The 15707-nt window shown below is 40.3% G+C and overlaps 1 protein-coding gene across 3 annotated transcripts in view; it reads left to right on the top strand.

Moving 5' to 3' along the window:
* Positions 1-15707, top strand: part of PPEF1 (protein phosphatase with EF-hand domain 1) — a 42472-nt gene that overhangs the window by 17632 nt on the left and 9133 nt on the right. For all 3 annotated transcript variants that reach the window (XM_080377144.1, XM_080377145.1, XM_080377146.1), the window contains 5 exons: positions 5504-5676; positions 7392-7506; positions 9552-9598; positions 13552-13718; positions 15235-15271. In XM_080377144.1, the coding sequence (XP_080233270.1) occupies positions 5504-5676; positions 7392-7506; positions 9552-9598; positions 13552-13718; positions 15235-15271 (539 nt within the window). The remainder of the gene's footprint in view (positions 1-5503; positions 5677-7391; positions 7507-9551; positions 9599-13551; positions 13719-15234; positions 15272-15707) is intronic.

The raw sequence follows: 15707 nt of genomic DNA, 5'->3' as shown, positions 1-15707 counted from the left end.
AGACAGAACATAGACCTGTTGTCCTTATGAGAATACTCAGAGGTGCTCAGAGTTGTTTCTTATATGTTACTGCCCTTAGGCTGTTCTCCCAGTATTCTTACTGACTCCAGTTTTCACAGCTTGTTTTCTTAAACTGTGAGATAAGATTATCCAGAAGGCCTGTCTAGTTGGTTTAGGGCAGGTATAATCAAAGAAGTTGCCTTCAAAGAGGTTGCTCTTCTTTTTCTTTCTTTTTCCCCCCTGAAGCAGTTCTGGACCACTTTTTAATTTAGTTTCTTCTAGATTTCACTGCAAAACATGTATCAATATGTGATTAAAAATAAAATGCATTTCAACTTCTGGAGATAAATCTTTAGAAACCATCTCAATTAAAGCTCAGTTATTCAAAGAAAACCATTAATTTTTGAAGTATTTTGGGATCCTTGGACAAAACTTACTTTTGAGGCCAAGCTTTACAGAAGGACACACTGAAAGTGATTCCTAAGTCCAGAAAACAGACATGACTTCCCTGAACAAACTAAGTATAGATCTAATCCCAGCAGAATTAAAAAAGAGGCTGTCCCCTTCTTATTGAATTACAAGAGAATGCCCTTTCTCTTTCATCTGGTCCAGCCACAGGTTATTCCAATTAAAATTTGCACAAGACACTTTGATAGCAGGATAAAACCACCATCAAAACCATAAGTGGTTCCGTGTTCTAATAACAACCATTAGAAAAGGCATTTTTTTCTCTCTTAAATACTTTAGAGTACCTAATGCTCTCTGTGCTCTGCAGAAAAAGAAATTATGTTTGAGCCTTGCTCCAAAGCCAAGGCAGATGATACAACAGTCCTTCCTTTGTTGTTTTTTTTTTCCATTACCACTGTATTCTGAAAAACAATCTGCTTTAGTCATTTAACTTCCTGGGAAGGAGTTGGCAGATTTAAAGAAAAATCAGAGACTGTTCACTTTGTCTATTTCTACATGCTGATAGCACACCTCAGTTCATCTTTTCCACCTGAGTGGGAAAGAAAATAGTAATGCTACATCTGAGATTTGGAAAAATAGTGTTAATCTCTATTTGCATGATAACATTGAAAGAGAATTTTATAGCTGCTCATTGTAGATATGATTTATCTACCTTTATGAAGTGTCTATTGACAGTAAGAACAAAGGTGAGGTGCCTCAGTGACTTGCTAGGGCTCAGTACGCAGGTGGTACAGAGCAAGCTGCTGCATGCATAGGCTGTTTGTGGGCAGGTAGAGACGCAGGCACTACCTGTGCACAGGGAGGGATGGAGAGTACTGTGGGCTGTGCTGTGTCACCAGTGCGGGGGTGACCTGTTTCTTGGTCTTGCAGATATTGGGAGCTGTGGATGTGGTTGAGGCTGAACACGGGATAAAGTGTATGGTTTATGGCAAAGCTCCCCTTCATCTGGCTTGCTTAAAACTCATCTGTTAGGACTGAAGTTGTTAAGACTTGGTAACTGCTCCAGAGGCTTTATTTTCATCTCGGTTTGTTACTTCCCCCTTTCTAACACCCCGTGTTACAGATACCAGAACCTAAAATGAAACAAATATTCCATAAAGTACCTGTTTAATAGAGAGATGGCCGAGGCCGTCTATGTAAAGGAGCTGACTCAGGTCTCTTTTGAGAAATTGCATATCAAATTTGTGTTGTGTGGTTTGCGGTTATGTTTGTCCAACTCTTGGCTGTGTGCACTCTTTACTTCAAGCTCTTGATTGCTTGCCCCTGTAAGTGACCTTTGCAGCACGCATGCTAGCCCCACTGTTTTAAGCAAAATCAGTGCTGAATAGAGTGATTGTTAACAAACTGCTTCCACTTCTGCTGAATCATGGTCTTAAGATGTGAGCCATGGTGAGTGTAAACATAACAGGTAGAGAGGCTTTAAATTGGCTTTGCTATTCTCAAGCATGTTCTAAACCCCATGGTTCTCTGGCTTTTTTTTTCATCAGTCTGTGCTCACTTTAGTTAGAGTGATAGCATATGGTTCAAAAGCCCTCTCCAAGAAGATAATATATAATATTCTTACCAGAGAATAGGTTGCCTGTTCTCGGTATGTGATGAGAAAGCTACTTGAAGATTTTCTGATCTGTGTTTTTCCTTGCATTATAAACCACGCAGTCTCCACAATTCATCTTGTCACTTTCCTCTTCTTAATCTTCTTTTTCAGAATATGTTTTTCAAAGAAAGAAAGCAGCCACCATCTCGTTAACACAGTAGTGCTTTAGATGTGATTATTTATCTGTTGTACCCTGAAGCTTTTTTTCATCCTGTCATCCTGCTTAAGATGTCAGTGTTGTTTAAGTTGTGATTGGGATATTATCTAGCTGTGTGTCTTGTTCTTGTTCTGCTCCTGATTAAAGGCTATTTTCCAAGGGTTTGTGGGAAGTAAAAATTAAAACCTTTTCCACTTTATACTCTTCTTCCTCCATCACCAAAAAACCTTCATAGCTACTCAGCCTTTCAATGGAAAGACCTCTGGTCAGAGAAAGGTGGAAACTGCTTTTCTAGCAAGAGGTGACCCATTTACTCACTCTTTTGTGGGCGCATTGAGGGTGAGAAGGCTGCAGATATGTCCTGGGCAAAGTGATAGGACTGGGAGTCCAAGGTAGTCCTGGCTGTGCCTCTCAAGGTCACCAGGGCAGGAGCCACACCTTCTGGAGCCTTCCTTCAAAAGGGAACAAAAAAATTTGCTGTTTTCTGCAGTTTCACTCCCCATGATGCCTCCCTTACATCATGAACACCCTTTCAAGGCTTTTTGTATAGAGTGATTCTTCCAGTGGGGAATTACAGCTGCTTGCAGCTCACAGTACCAGGAATGGAGTGAAGGAATACAAATTCGGAGAGAAATCTTCATCCTCTCAGTGGGCTCAAGGACCATCTGGCTTTGACCTGGTGGCTGGGGATCAGCGTCTGGCAGGTATAAGAGCACTTCTCAGGAGTCAGAGGTGCTCTCAGGTACCCCAATGGTCTGAAGGTGCATGGATGGTAGCAGAAAAGAGAGCTTATTTTGAAGCTGCAGAAGTAGCGGATTCCCTATTACCCCAATAGTGAGTACTTCCTTGGCAGTGGTGTCTTTGACTTGCCTTGAACAACTCTCATGGCGAGGTGGTCTTGCCAGGAGAACCAGGTCCCTGGACTTTCTGTGCCCAAACTGACTCCACATAGCTCTGGGCTTTCATGTTTAACATGGAATATGGCTACTGTCCTGTAGGGTAGTTGTGTGGGGTCTGCTAACAGTGAAGGCTCAACTCACTGAGCTTGGGCTAGATCTCTGGTGTCAGAGTACAAAGCAGGTCATCGCCTGTGCTCTCTGTAGTCGGTGGAGAGATGCAGATACTGGCAGAGGGTGTTTCGTTCTGTCTTAAGACATGTGCCTGAACTAGACACGTTGAGCGTTTTTGTCCCTGTTGTTCAACATGGACTGAAAGAGCCTTGACAGTTTCGACTAGAAGATGACTAAAATGAGAGGGGTGCCAAACCCTTCAGATTTTGTCCTGCATGGGGCTTGTGGTGAACTGGGGTACTTGTTGGCCAGTGAGTTAATCTCCAGGCTGCATTAGGGCATCCATTACTGACTGCTCTGAGACAAGACACTCATTCTGTGCAGGAAAAAGCCTTAAAATCCCACTGAAAAACTGCCTGAGGCGACGTAAGTGCACTCTAAAGCTAATGACCATGACTGGCTTTTGACAATTCATCCAGAAGTAGAAAATGAGGTGTACTTTGCAGAGATATGCCCTACAGAGAAGGAGATTGGGTTTCCCAGCCTGGGTATATGCCAAAAAGGAAGCAAGGCTGTGAGGAAGGCAGGGTTCACGTTCGGAGGTAGCCTGTTGTGTGCAGGAAGGGAGGGCCGGAGTAGAAGCAGGCATGGGCAGGTGTCTGCCTGGATTGAAACGCTGAGGAGACCGCTGACTCTGAAGGAATCATGTCAGATGAGGAGAACCTCTGGCTAGAAAAGGCAAGCAATGAGGAATTTGGGTGGTCTGAAGAACTGGCTCGGTGGTCTGCAGCCACCCACTTCCTGAGAAGTAGGGCACAGGGGGAGATGCCGTCCAGAGACCTGCTGCTAGAGGTGGGATGAGACTTGGTGCGGATGTGCTTGGCTGATCAGTATGTGGGAACCAGCAGTTTCAGTCCATGGGTGATACTCTGGCATCCAGCCAGTCAAAGCTGTCATTGTGGTGGAAGACTGCAAAACAGACTGTACTTGGTGGAAACGGCGAACCCTGAGCACCTTGCTGTTACTTGATGCCTTTATCCATTTACATGGCTGTACACTGAATGTGATAATCAGCTCACAGCAGAAGAGTGATAAAAAAAAGGGGGGAGGTTTAATCCAGAGCTGATTAGAAGTGTATTTTTGTCTGTTTATTTCTTTACTATGGATTTTATCCAGTTACAAGACAAGTTGGCCTTTATGAATTTCATAATCTATGAGGCCACATGCCAGTTTTGGCTGCTGTGAGTTTTGAGTCACAGCCACAGGTATTCTTCCAACAATGAATAATACATTTTTATTTCCAGTTGCATCTAATCAAGGTTACAGAAAACTTACCCGTGGCCCAGCAAAAAGTGTTTACAACAATCATCTCACAAGAGCAGTTCTGCAGCAGCAGCTGCCAGAACACGGTCCTCTAGGGTTTGGTTCTGTCTTTTAGAATGATGTATGATAAAGACAATCTGCAAGAAGAAAACACTGAAAATCTACTGTTTACTCAGTTACATTTCAAGGGTATGTCAAGAAAATATTGGATGGAAGCAATTAGCAATGTTCCTGCTTTGTCTATGTTCCAGGAAAATTAGAAGCTATGCTCTACTTTTACTGCTATGTTTTTGTTTACTTTATTTCATCCAATGGTTTTATGGCAGCCAACCAAAAGCTGGCATTGTCTCCTAGTTGTATCAGAAAGGAGTGCTTTGCAAGCACTGTAAATAAATAGGATTTTGTTGATGACATTTTAAATAATCACTGACCTGCTGGTATTTAGCCTAAAGATTTTATGTAGAAAAGCAATAAAAATGAATCTTTAAAAACTGTTTTAAAAGTGTAATATTGCACTTTAAACAGATGATTGTCATTGAATGATCAGCCATGACTTTTGAATGTCCTTGCTTTGTGGGGGCAGAAGAAAAGTCTGTAACTGTAACACCTATAATAGAATATTTCTCCACAACTTCAGTGCAAAATGGTTTGCATCCTGACCACAGCTACTGATTGTTGGGACAGAGGTTTTGCCTGGTTTTTTCATTTGGTTGGTTTTTGCTTGGGTTTTTTTTTGTGTGTGTGTGGTTGGTTGGTTGGTTGGTTTTAGTATTGTGAAACAATTTAGGGAGACCTGGAGCTCTTTCACTGTACAAGGCAGGAGTTAGCCATGGTAATACTGCAGCAAGCAAAGCATCAGTTACATTCAACCGGTTCTGGTCCTGCTGTTACAGCCCTATGGGGGACTGCTGGAGTTTCTACATTGATTGCTTTTCTTCCCTCTTGTTCCAGTTTCTCACATTTTCACCAGCCCTGGTGTTTCTCAGATGTTGGATGAAGGCTTATGTTTAACAGAATTTGAAAAGAAGATTGATGTTCCAGACTCCTATTATGGACCACGACTCTCATTCCCCCTTACTGTTAAAGATGCCAATGCTCTTCTTCATGCTTTCAGGAATGAACAGGTAAGTTGCAGCTGGTTTGATTACTTTTTACTGATTTTACATCTCTGTTAAGTTGTAGCTACACAATTAGTTGAATCCAATGTAAGGCTAAACTGTTGCCCAATGAGATGTTTCACCTTTTCCTTCCATCCCATTACCCTTTCCTGCTAGCCCCACATGATCGTACAGGTACTAGTGGGATGTCTTGGGAAACTGATCTGGCTGGAAGGTGACACAACAAAATCAAAAGCAGTCAGTTCTCAGCCGGATTGGTTCCCAGATTTGATTCACCACCAGATCTGCACACCACCAGAGCCAGCGCTGGGGAGGGGCAGGGACTAGTGGGAACCTCCTCTCTAGCACTGAGATTACAGTGATCACGAAATGAGAAACCTTAGCAGCTGCAAGGTAGGGGTTATCAGTGAGGGTGCAGGACTGGGGAAGGTGTCCTAAGATAACCTAGAAACTAGTTGTCTTTCTGGGTTAAAAGTGCGCCTTGTATGGTCCTTGTTCTTTTTTTCTTTCTTTTTTTTTTTTTTGCCTCACACCCCATTCTTTTCAGAGAAATTGAGGTGTAAGAGTTAATCACCTCTTTCCAGTGTGCAAGACTCCACCCTAATGGAAGACTGACCATAAGCATTGCTAATGTAGTGGAACAGGGTGACAGCACAAATCTCAGGAGCTTGCTGTCTGCAGCTGCCGAGGCACTGAGAAGGCTGTTGCTGACTCTGTGTTCCCGAGCCAGCCCCTATGCTGCCCTTTTACAAGATGAGGGTAGGGCAGGGTGGCGTTACATTAGCTTTAGTGGAACTTGTGATCATTTGTGCTGAAGAATATTCTGTAAATAAAGGATAAGGGTCTATCTTGCTTTTTAATTTACTAAATAATGGTGGTGCTGGGGTTCTGTAATTTTCTGTGGAGGTTGATCTTACAATATAAAATATGATAAATGAGCCCACCCAAACTTCTCCTTACTGTCATCTCTCCTTTTACTATGGTTGGCATTTTATTAAGGAAATGATTATATGTAACTGACCTTTTTGTTTGCTTTAAAAACATGAATCTTGAAAAGTCAGTCTGTAGCTCATCTATCATCTCCTCTACCAAATTTCCTCAGAGCTGTGTTTGAATTAAAAGCCTTAAAAATAACTGACAAAATTTTCATGAAAAGCATTAGCAGAGAAGACCAGAAGCTTCAATGTTGCATTGTTGTAACATCTTCACAGTAAACAGGAAAATAACTCTTACCAAGGCAACCCTTGCCGGAGTTTCCCTCTCATTATTTTTTTAATTTGCTGAAATGTCATTTATGGCCTTCGGGGGTTGTTTTCATTGGTTTGTGGTCTATGTTTTTACTCACAGCTAGAACTACAGCCTTCCCACCTTCCCCCCTGCCACCTTACTTTGAACAAATGACCTTATGCAATGATGCTGAATGCTATATAACTCAGTCTCTTATCTGTTCTGTAGATGGGAAGACTAGAAACAGTACACTAGAAATAAAAAATGAAAATATGTAAAGCAAGTTCATAAAGGCCCCTATATCCTTTCACTGGGAAGCAAGTGCAAAGCTAAGAACACTCATAATTCCCAGCACTAAACCATACAGACTATAATCATGTCTGGAGGTCTGTAGTATAAATAATCTTGGCAATACGTGTCTGATGTTAATAAAGCAGGCAGAGATATTGCTACGTCTAATAAGTTCCTTTTCTCCCTGCATTTTTTCCTCACAGCTGCTTCATGCCCGCTATGTACTGCAGCTACTATGTGAAACCAGGAGGGTTCTCAAGGAGATGCCAAATATCACCCATCTTTCAACTTCTTACTCCAAGGAGATAACTATCTGTGGTAAGGTGCCACAGAGGATAACTGCTCTGAGCTACAGGTTGATATTCTAGAGTAGTTAGAGAATGATACAGACATTTCCAAATGTTGCCATTGCAAGAAAGTTCTTAGTACTTCCTATCCCCCTACTCCCCCACCCCTCCAAATGCATAAATTGGAACAAACAAAAAAAAAAGGTTCCTGAGCCACACTATATTTTAAGAAAGTCCCTCACCTCCTCTTTTCTTTTCTTACTAAACATTTCTGAATGAGTCAGTATTCATTCAGCTAACACTGCAGTTTAGCTTAAATATTCCTGCACTTCCATCTCTAAAATGCCACTGAGTATTTTGATCACTGACTGCAAGTCTCACTGCTTTCTCCTCTTACTGAGAAAAAGACTTTACCATCTTAATTTACTCAGTAATGGTTTTAATGAGGGCTTAATAAGGGTGGCAAACAAGACCTTTCATTGACAGCATGACTATCTAAAATAAATTGAAATTATAATAAACCCTCATTTCTAAAGGGACCCAAGAGGATAAATCAGTCTTTATACAACCAACAAATTAGTCTCACAGAATGATGTGATGTGTCATAAGGTAAAGAACCAAGAGCTCATTGCCCATCTATTTTGTTACGCTTTTGTAAATTATGGATAAGGGGATGCAGTATCCTGAATCACCACAGAACACAGTAGCTGCAAAACAGAACAGTAATGGTGACATTAACTCTTGATAGCTAGCAGTGTGTGGTATAAAACGGTATAAAGATGGGTACTGTGACCCATGGAAAACAAAAAATGTTTTTTAAGATGTGATTATGCACCTACTTTGATTGCCGGGAAATGGTTTGTTGAGATGAGGTTTGTACAAACAATAATTCATTAACCAAACCAACACAACCTCTCTTCAAAGGAAGGAAACACAGATTCATACTTGTTTGCTACACAGCATGTTTTTACTAAGCAAACGGTACGTCCTTATGTTTGTACTGCATTTGAACTATGTAAGCAGTGTCTGAAGGGGTCCCTTTCCTGCCATTGAAACTTAATAGCTTTTTTAACCAGAAAGATCCTCTGTAGAAGATGAAAGACCAATTTTTAGATATAATTGGTCCAAAATGTTCTTTTCCTTAAAATAAGATATCCCTCTTCCCATTTTCTTTTGATTTCAAATGAATAACACAGATTAAATACACACCTGAAATGTTTGAATCCACAACCTGTCATAGCCTGAAGGATTCCTTAGAATGACTTCAGCAGGATCATAACTGGTAAAAAGTTGCACAGAAAATATGTAGGCAGGGTAAAAATGCCATTTCTCTTTTGCTACTCATTGGTGGTGAAAGCATATTATCACAAGATAGGTTTTGAAACCGTTCTGTGGCTTTGTGGTGGTGAGTCACAGATGTGAGAAGGTTGTTTCTGAGAGCATGAAATTCAGTGACATACAGAGGGGAGCTATGCTGCAGTGATCCTTTCTGTTGGGGTGAAATCCCCCTGCCTAATATACCTGCCAAAATAAACCTCTTGGAAAGGCCAAATCTGTCATTCCTGTAGCCTTAGCACTGAGGCATACAAATACAGACAGTTCTTGACACTCTCCATCAAATCCTGCCTGTAGTAATCAAAACCTGACCCTAAATCAGGCAGATGTTCAATTGTGCTGTATATAGTGAGCTACGTTAGAATGTAGAAGTCTATCATATTTGTAAATGTATTTTAGTGACATTTTCTGGTTTTCAAGTTCATAGTGTGTGTGTTCATCTCACTCCCATTTGCCTGAGTGAAATTTTGGCTGTGTGACTAGTCTGATCTTCAGATCCAGCTGGAAAGACAAAAACTTTATGCAAGACAATTGTATACTCCTTTAAGTATTTAATTGCCAGATTTTACAAGCAGCTTCAGCACGTACCTTAAAATGAAGCTAATCCTAATACAAGGCAAATTACTAAGGAAAACAGGGGAAAAATTGTTAGGATTAACTAATTCCAGTTTTATAATTTCATTTTTTCCCTCCTCTGTGAGGAAAAAAAAAAAAAGAAAATCACGTTTTTGTTTCCTGTAGGAGATTTGCACGGAAACCTGGATGATCTTTTGCTGATATTCTATAAGGTAAGTAGGTAGTCTGGGACGTAGCATTTTCACTTCACGACTTGTTGTTGAGAACACATATTTATGTCTGATCTATTTATCACTGTTAGAACTGTACATGTGCTGTGTGTGTACCACGCACCAATTTGAATGGTGTCTTTATCATAGCTTTTCCTTCTCTATATTCTCCTCACTGTGAAAGAAGATCCAGGAGATGTTTCTCTTCCTAAATGTTGAACTGGAGCACGAACCAAAACTTTAGAGGGTTTCTTGCAATGTCTCCAAAGTCTTGCCACTGTTTCATATTCCATATTGACTAAAGTCTTCTAAAATCAGGAGCTAACTTAATTCCTGATGTAACAGTACACCATGGATAATTTAGGCCCTCCAGAAAAAATGCAGAAGCTTTCATTTAGGTTCTCTGTTGATACCTGCAAAATGTTTATTATTGTTATTTGTTTACATGAAACAGCGCTATCTGTTTAAAAGCTTTTTAAGGCTTGGAAGCAGTCACATTAGCCTGCACAAAATGGAAGTACCTTGGGCACTCTTCATATATCTTTGAACAGCTGATCACCTTTTAATGTTAAAAAAGCTTAGCTCCATTTTACTGATGTGAAAAAGATTAAGCTCCAGGCTATCTTTTGCACAATTGTATCTTTAACTGAAGATGCGGGAAATTTCCTGTATTTAGTTTCACATTTATCTTTAGCATGAATCACCACCTTTCATTTAGCAGATACTCTTTGATTTGAGCTTTCCGGGGGAAAGGGTTTGTGTCTGGTCCTTATACATTCATCTGCACTGAATGGAAACTGAAGTGAACTAAACCAGGTGTTTAAATGATGTATTCCCCCCTGCTTCCAACTTCGTTACACGTTATCTGACATTGGCTGAATGGAAACTTGCCGAAGTGCATACCTGAAGTCTGTTGAAATATAATCAGACCTTATTACAGAGTTCTGCTTTTCTTATTAATCAATCAGTTACGTTTAGATGGTCCTTGGCTTGCAGGCTTTCAGTTGTTATTTTAATTAGACAATCTCCGTTTTTGAAACTGGAATAGGAGTATGATACAAATTGGTTTCATACACTGGAATGTGAAAAAGAACTGTTTTGAAGATAAATGCTGGACTATAGTTATATTTACAACTGCAGTCAGCCTGAATTTTACCCTTCTGGGGTAAACAGATGATGATTCTTTTTCCCTGCTTTAATGGATGTTACAGAGAAAACACCTCTAAGCAAGGTGTAAATCCTGACTTCAGTAAATTCAGAGCCAAAACTCCCACTGACTTCAGGGACAAGAGTTTACCCCTAGTTGTTCTCTGTTAAGCTTTTAGTGGAGTCCTTCCACCAAACCAAATAAAATGGATAAATACTTTGTCATTTCAGAGTGGTTGAGAAAATGGAGAGCGCGTGATAGAGCTGCTTAGTTATTTAGAAGCAAATTAAATAACACAGTATTTTCCGTCCCCTCTGAGCAGTTTACTCAGCTGAGCAGTGAACCCAGTCAGCTTCTGGGATCCATTTGTTTTCTGGTTCCCTAACTCTGTTTCAGCTGGAAGAGATTTCTTCCTTCAACGTGGTATGAATCACCTGTAACCTTAAACAAGAGGGTGCAATCCTAAACAGTGCAATGAGGAGCGTGGTGATCTCCAGAGTCTGTGCAGAGCTATGCAGAGCTGAAATCGCTGCTGAAGTATTCTGCAGTCCTGCATGCAGACCAGGTGCCTGGAGCATGGGGCTCTGTCCAGGGAACTTTTATCACAGCACTTTTACAAACTGCCAACAACAAATACACAGAAGCTAGCAGTCTACAGTTTATCGATAGAATACTGGTTGTAATAGTGCGTATAATTCTTAAACCTGGTTTGGGTAAGACTAAGATAATTACTTTTTTCTCAACAGCCAGATTGTAAGGTTCATTCAGTCCCTGCATTAATCTCCATTAAATTACAACATTTCTGAAGTTCCTTGAAACGCTTGAATTTTACATTATGTATTGCTAAGTTTGATTGTTAAATGGATGCTATGGACAGAAATAGCCTGAAGCTGTAGAAAATGCAAAGGACAAATGGAAGTTAATTAATCACTAACCCAGCACATACAGTAATGATGCTCAGCAACAAGTTGCTAATCATTAGAGGGCCTTGTTCACCTCTTTAACAGATCAGAGGCTGCAACAGCTTTTTAATTTAGTTTTGCTCTTATTGTTGGTCAAAACCACAGAAAAGGAAATTAAAACTTTGCATGAGTGTGGAACAGAACTAAAATGTTCATTGAAGTCGGAAGTCTAAAACAAACTCTCATTTAAAACTAAGAATTGTGGGTGAACTTTTCCAAAAGAAGAATGATAGAGTCTGGCAAGTGCTTCAGTAGATCTACCTTTCGTGAGGACTGCAGTTACAGAGTGGCTGTGTGTATAGTGAAAACCTGCTGGTGATTCACATGCCTATTGGTTTTTAAGGCAAAGCTTTTGTTAATTCATCTTTCCAGGAGCTGCTGCTGAGTCTCTCCTGTCTGTTCCACTCCTGAAATCTGTCCTTTCTTTTTTAAAACCACTACAATCCACTGCATTAGCAGAGTCTTAGAAATTTCCACTCTTGTGAGCACAGAGCAACCACAGGCCTCTTCTAAACTTGAAGAGAGCTGGGGAGAAGCTATGGCAAAATCCAAGCAAACCATATTTACAGCAGTCAGGATTGTGCTGCTGTGAGAACTGAGAGACCAGGATTCACTACTGCATCCTGACATAACAGCAGAGGACACTGATTGGTACAAAAAAGATATTTCCTAATGGATTCAAATGAAACATTTAATTGAGTACCTGGCCCAGTCATGCATTCCGCAATAAACCTGCGAAGGCAGTGCATCAGGGAATGCCACAGGAACATAGGAAATGCTGGACACTGATGCAGTGGCTATATTCAGGAAGTGGAATGTCTTGCAATGCTATCAAACCTGTTAAGAGTGGCTTACACAGTCGTAATGTGATTTTATAGATATGTTCTATTGATAATTCTTGTGCATGCCAATAGTGAAAAGAGAGGTTCCTTTTTCTGGCAAGTCAAAATTGAAATAATATTTCTGATGTTCATGATTGGAAATGATGAAGCTGCGTGTAGCTGCTGCTATACTTTCTGTAAGCTGATGGCACCCATTGACGTGTTGATAACTAATCTAATGAAACGTAACATCAATTCGCAATACTAGCTTTTGGTAAGTCACTATTTATAATAAAGCATTGCTCTGTATCTTCAGGGAAAAATAAGGTAAGAAACACCTGTAGGTACAGCCTCTCAGATTTGTGAGCGTTCCAGTATTTGTGAGCGTTTGCCCTGGGTGGGGACAAAGTGCAATATGAGTAAAATTCAAGTAGTGCTTTCAGGATTAAAGCAACTTGAATCAAGTTCCTCAGAGTTCTGTATTAAGATTTGATGTCCTCTGGACTAGTCTTTCTCAGGACTTTTGGAAGCATACGCTGCAAACAACATAAATATATGAAATCCATTTTCTTACTGTGTAAGGAAGCATAAGGACCTGCAGACTTGCATCAGAAGATAATTTTCCATGGATTTTTTGTCTTCCATTCAAAAATTAATGACTTCTATTTGCAAGTGCATAACTTCCTGGCAGCAGCTGCATTAACAGAAAAGTGTATTTTATTGCAAGAATCATGTTCCTTTTGGTCCTTTTCAGTTTAATTTAATAAGTAGAGCAAAGGGTTGGGGACGGTATCATAAGAACAGCTAAAGAGGTCACCTCTTCTCTGATGGCTCATAGAGATTGTCTCATATGGAGATTTTTGTTCTTAAGCAGTGGAAATAAAGAAATGCTGCATTTTAGATCTTGGTATTAGGCAGGTTTTCTGCAGATTTTCTAGCAATGTGATCATCATTTAAATGCTATTTCCTGTATCACAGTAGCACAGCAGCATCTCTAAATGTCCTTGTTTTTGTTTCTTTCTGCAGAATGGTCTGCCTTCAGAACAAAACCGTTATGTCTTTAATGGGGATTTTGTTGACAGAGGGAAAAACTCTATGGAAATACTTATAATCCTCTTCGCATTTCTTCTTATCTACCCCAATGATTTACACTTAAATAGAGGAAACCATGAAGACTACATCATGAACTTGAGGTAGATTTAGGGGGAGGGGGGAGTATCTGGCCTTTCACTAGAAATGTTGAAGCTTTTGAATGCTACTTCAGCCACTGTGACACTCTGTAGCAGAAATAATGTTTTATTAGATATTCAGGTGTAGCTTTGCATCTTCAAAATGTGGGAGGGAGACAAAGAACATCCTCATTACACACAGACACTTGAATGGCGGTCATGTGTTGTCTCTGACCTAACCACAATCCATTGAAGTCAGTGGGCTCAGTGCAGCTTCCAGAGTATCAAATTTGAGGATGACATTTTAGTTAAAACATTGGCTTTTTCCATAGCATAGCAAAAGACATAATGGTATGCAATATAATGGAACCAGTAAACCAGGAGCTGATATTTCACTTAACTTTAGACTAAGATGTCACTTCTCAGACATGAGGGGCAGGTAAATATCCCAACTTCTACACAGTGGAGGTCCAGTAGCTGAGAGGTGGCAGTCTGCCCCATTGCAGGACCAGCTGAGACCCTGTTTTCTAAAACAGGCGGTAGCACTCAGCTGTACAGCCCTGCCAAGGGAGCGAGCACAGCCAGTGTCTCTTGCCATAGGGGAAGTGTGACTTGTAAACAAAATCATCTCACAGACACGAGAACGCCTCAGTCCTAGTCCCTACAATTCTAAGGCACCCCAGTAAGTCTTTGGGTGACTGGCTGGTGGGTAACCTGTTGTACCACTTCTAGCATTTGATGCATGCTCACAGAATACGTTGCAGTTTTAACACAGGCATAAACCTGGGTTAGAGGGCCTGCCTGTGTTCAAATCCTAAGAGAATCAGTTTCACATACTTCCTTTTTCCAGCACTTAATTTAAAAGAAAATAAACAGCAAACCAACATAAACCAAACCAGTTACTTTATCTACAAGGTAGGAAAATTCCCACCCAAAATAATGGAAAATATTAACTAAGTCTGTGATGGTACGGAGTGCAAAGATGCATTCCTGCGTATGGCTCTTTGCCGAGCGTTTTGATTAGCAGTGCTGCATATCAGTAAATCTGAAAACTGAGTTAGGGTGTTGTGAAAATGCCTCTTGCTCCAAAGAGATCTTAGCGTTAAAAGAACAAAGTATCTAAATCCTTGTGGGGGAAAAGACGTGATAGACAACATTGTCTAATCAAGTTGAGCGATTTAGAACAAAACCTCTGTGGAGGTTTTGTGAGAATTTTTGCCCACCGTCAGTTAGGTTCCTTTGAAATTTTTCTCCAGTATCTAAAAAGTAAAACTGCTAAGCTATTTCATTTAGATGTGAAAAAGATGTGAAAAACTTAGTAATTAACTGGTCTGGATTCTGTTCCTGATCCCTTGTATGTACAAGGAATCGGTTTAACTCAATTCTCGAGACAGAGCTGAAGAAAGCACATTTAAACTGAGGTGAGACAGAATGGCAGGAGAAAAAGAGGTCTAGAAAACTCGTGGCAAACACTATAGCACAAAAAATCATGCAGAAGAAGCATACTGAAAACCAGTTCACGATGCTGTCCTATTTTCAGATACGGCTTCACAAAAGAAGTTTCGAAGAAGTACAAGGTAAGGTGGTTCCTCCTCCCACTGTATTTTCTTTGTAGTCTTGCACATGTAAAATGAAACCTGTGTAAACACGAAAACTTCCAACCAGTTCATTTAGGTGTAACACAGAATGACTTTAGTAATGTAGTTGAGATAATTTTGGATTGTCAGTGGAATAACTAAAAATACAGTTTTAACTCTTTTATGCTTAGAATTCTATGGGATGAAATAAATAACATCCGTAAGGCCACTCAAGAACACAAAATGAGGTGAACATGAAAGAAAAATGAAATGCTACAGAGACAATGTAAATGGCTCTAAAGTAAATATCAGAACATGTTTGTCAGTGTTGCAGTTTGGGGTGTCTGGACAGAACTGTTCATACAGACTGTGGCAAACGCTTCGGCAAAATCTTAAATTTAGAAGCAACAGCATCTGCCAGAAATAGGATCTAATA

Source organism: Falco punctatus (genome assembly GCF_963210335.1).
Source record: "Falco punctatus genome assembly, chromosome: 2".
Classification (NCBI taxonomy): Eukaryota; Metazoa; Chordata; class Aves; order Falconiformes; family Falconidae; genus Falco; species Falco punctatus.
This window is presented reverse-complemented; position numbering and strand designations above follow the sequence as displayed.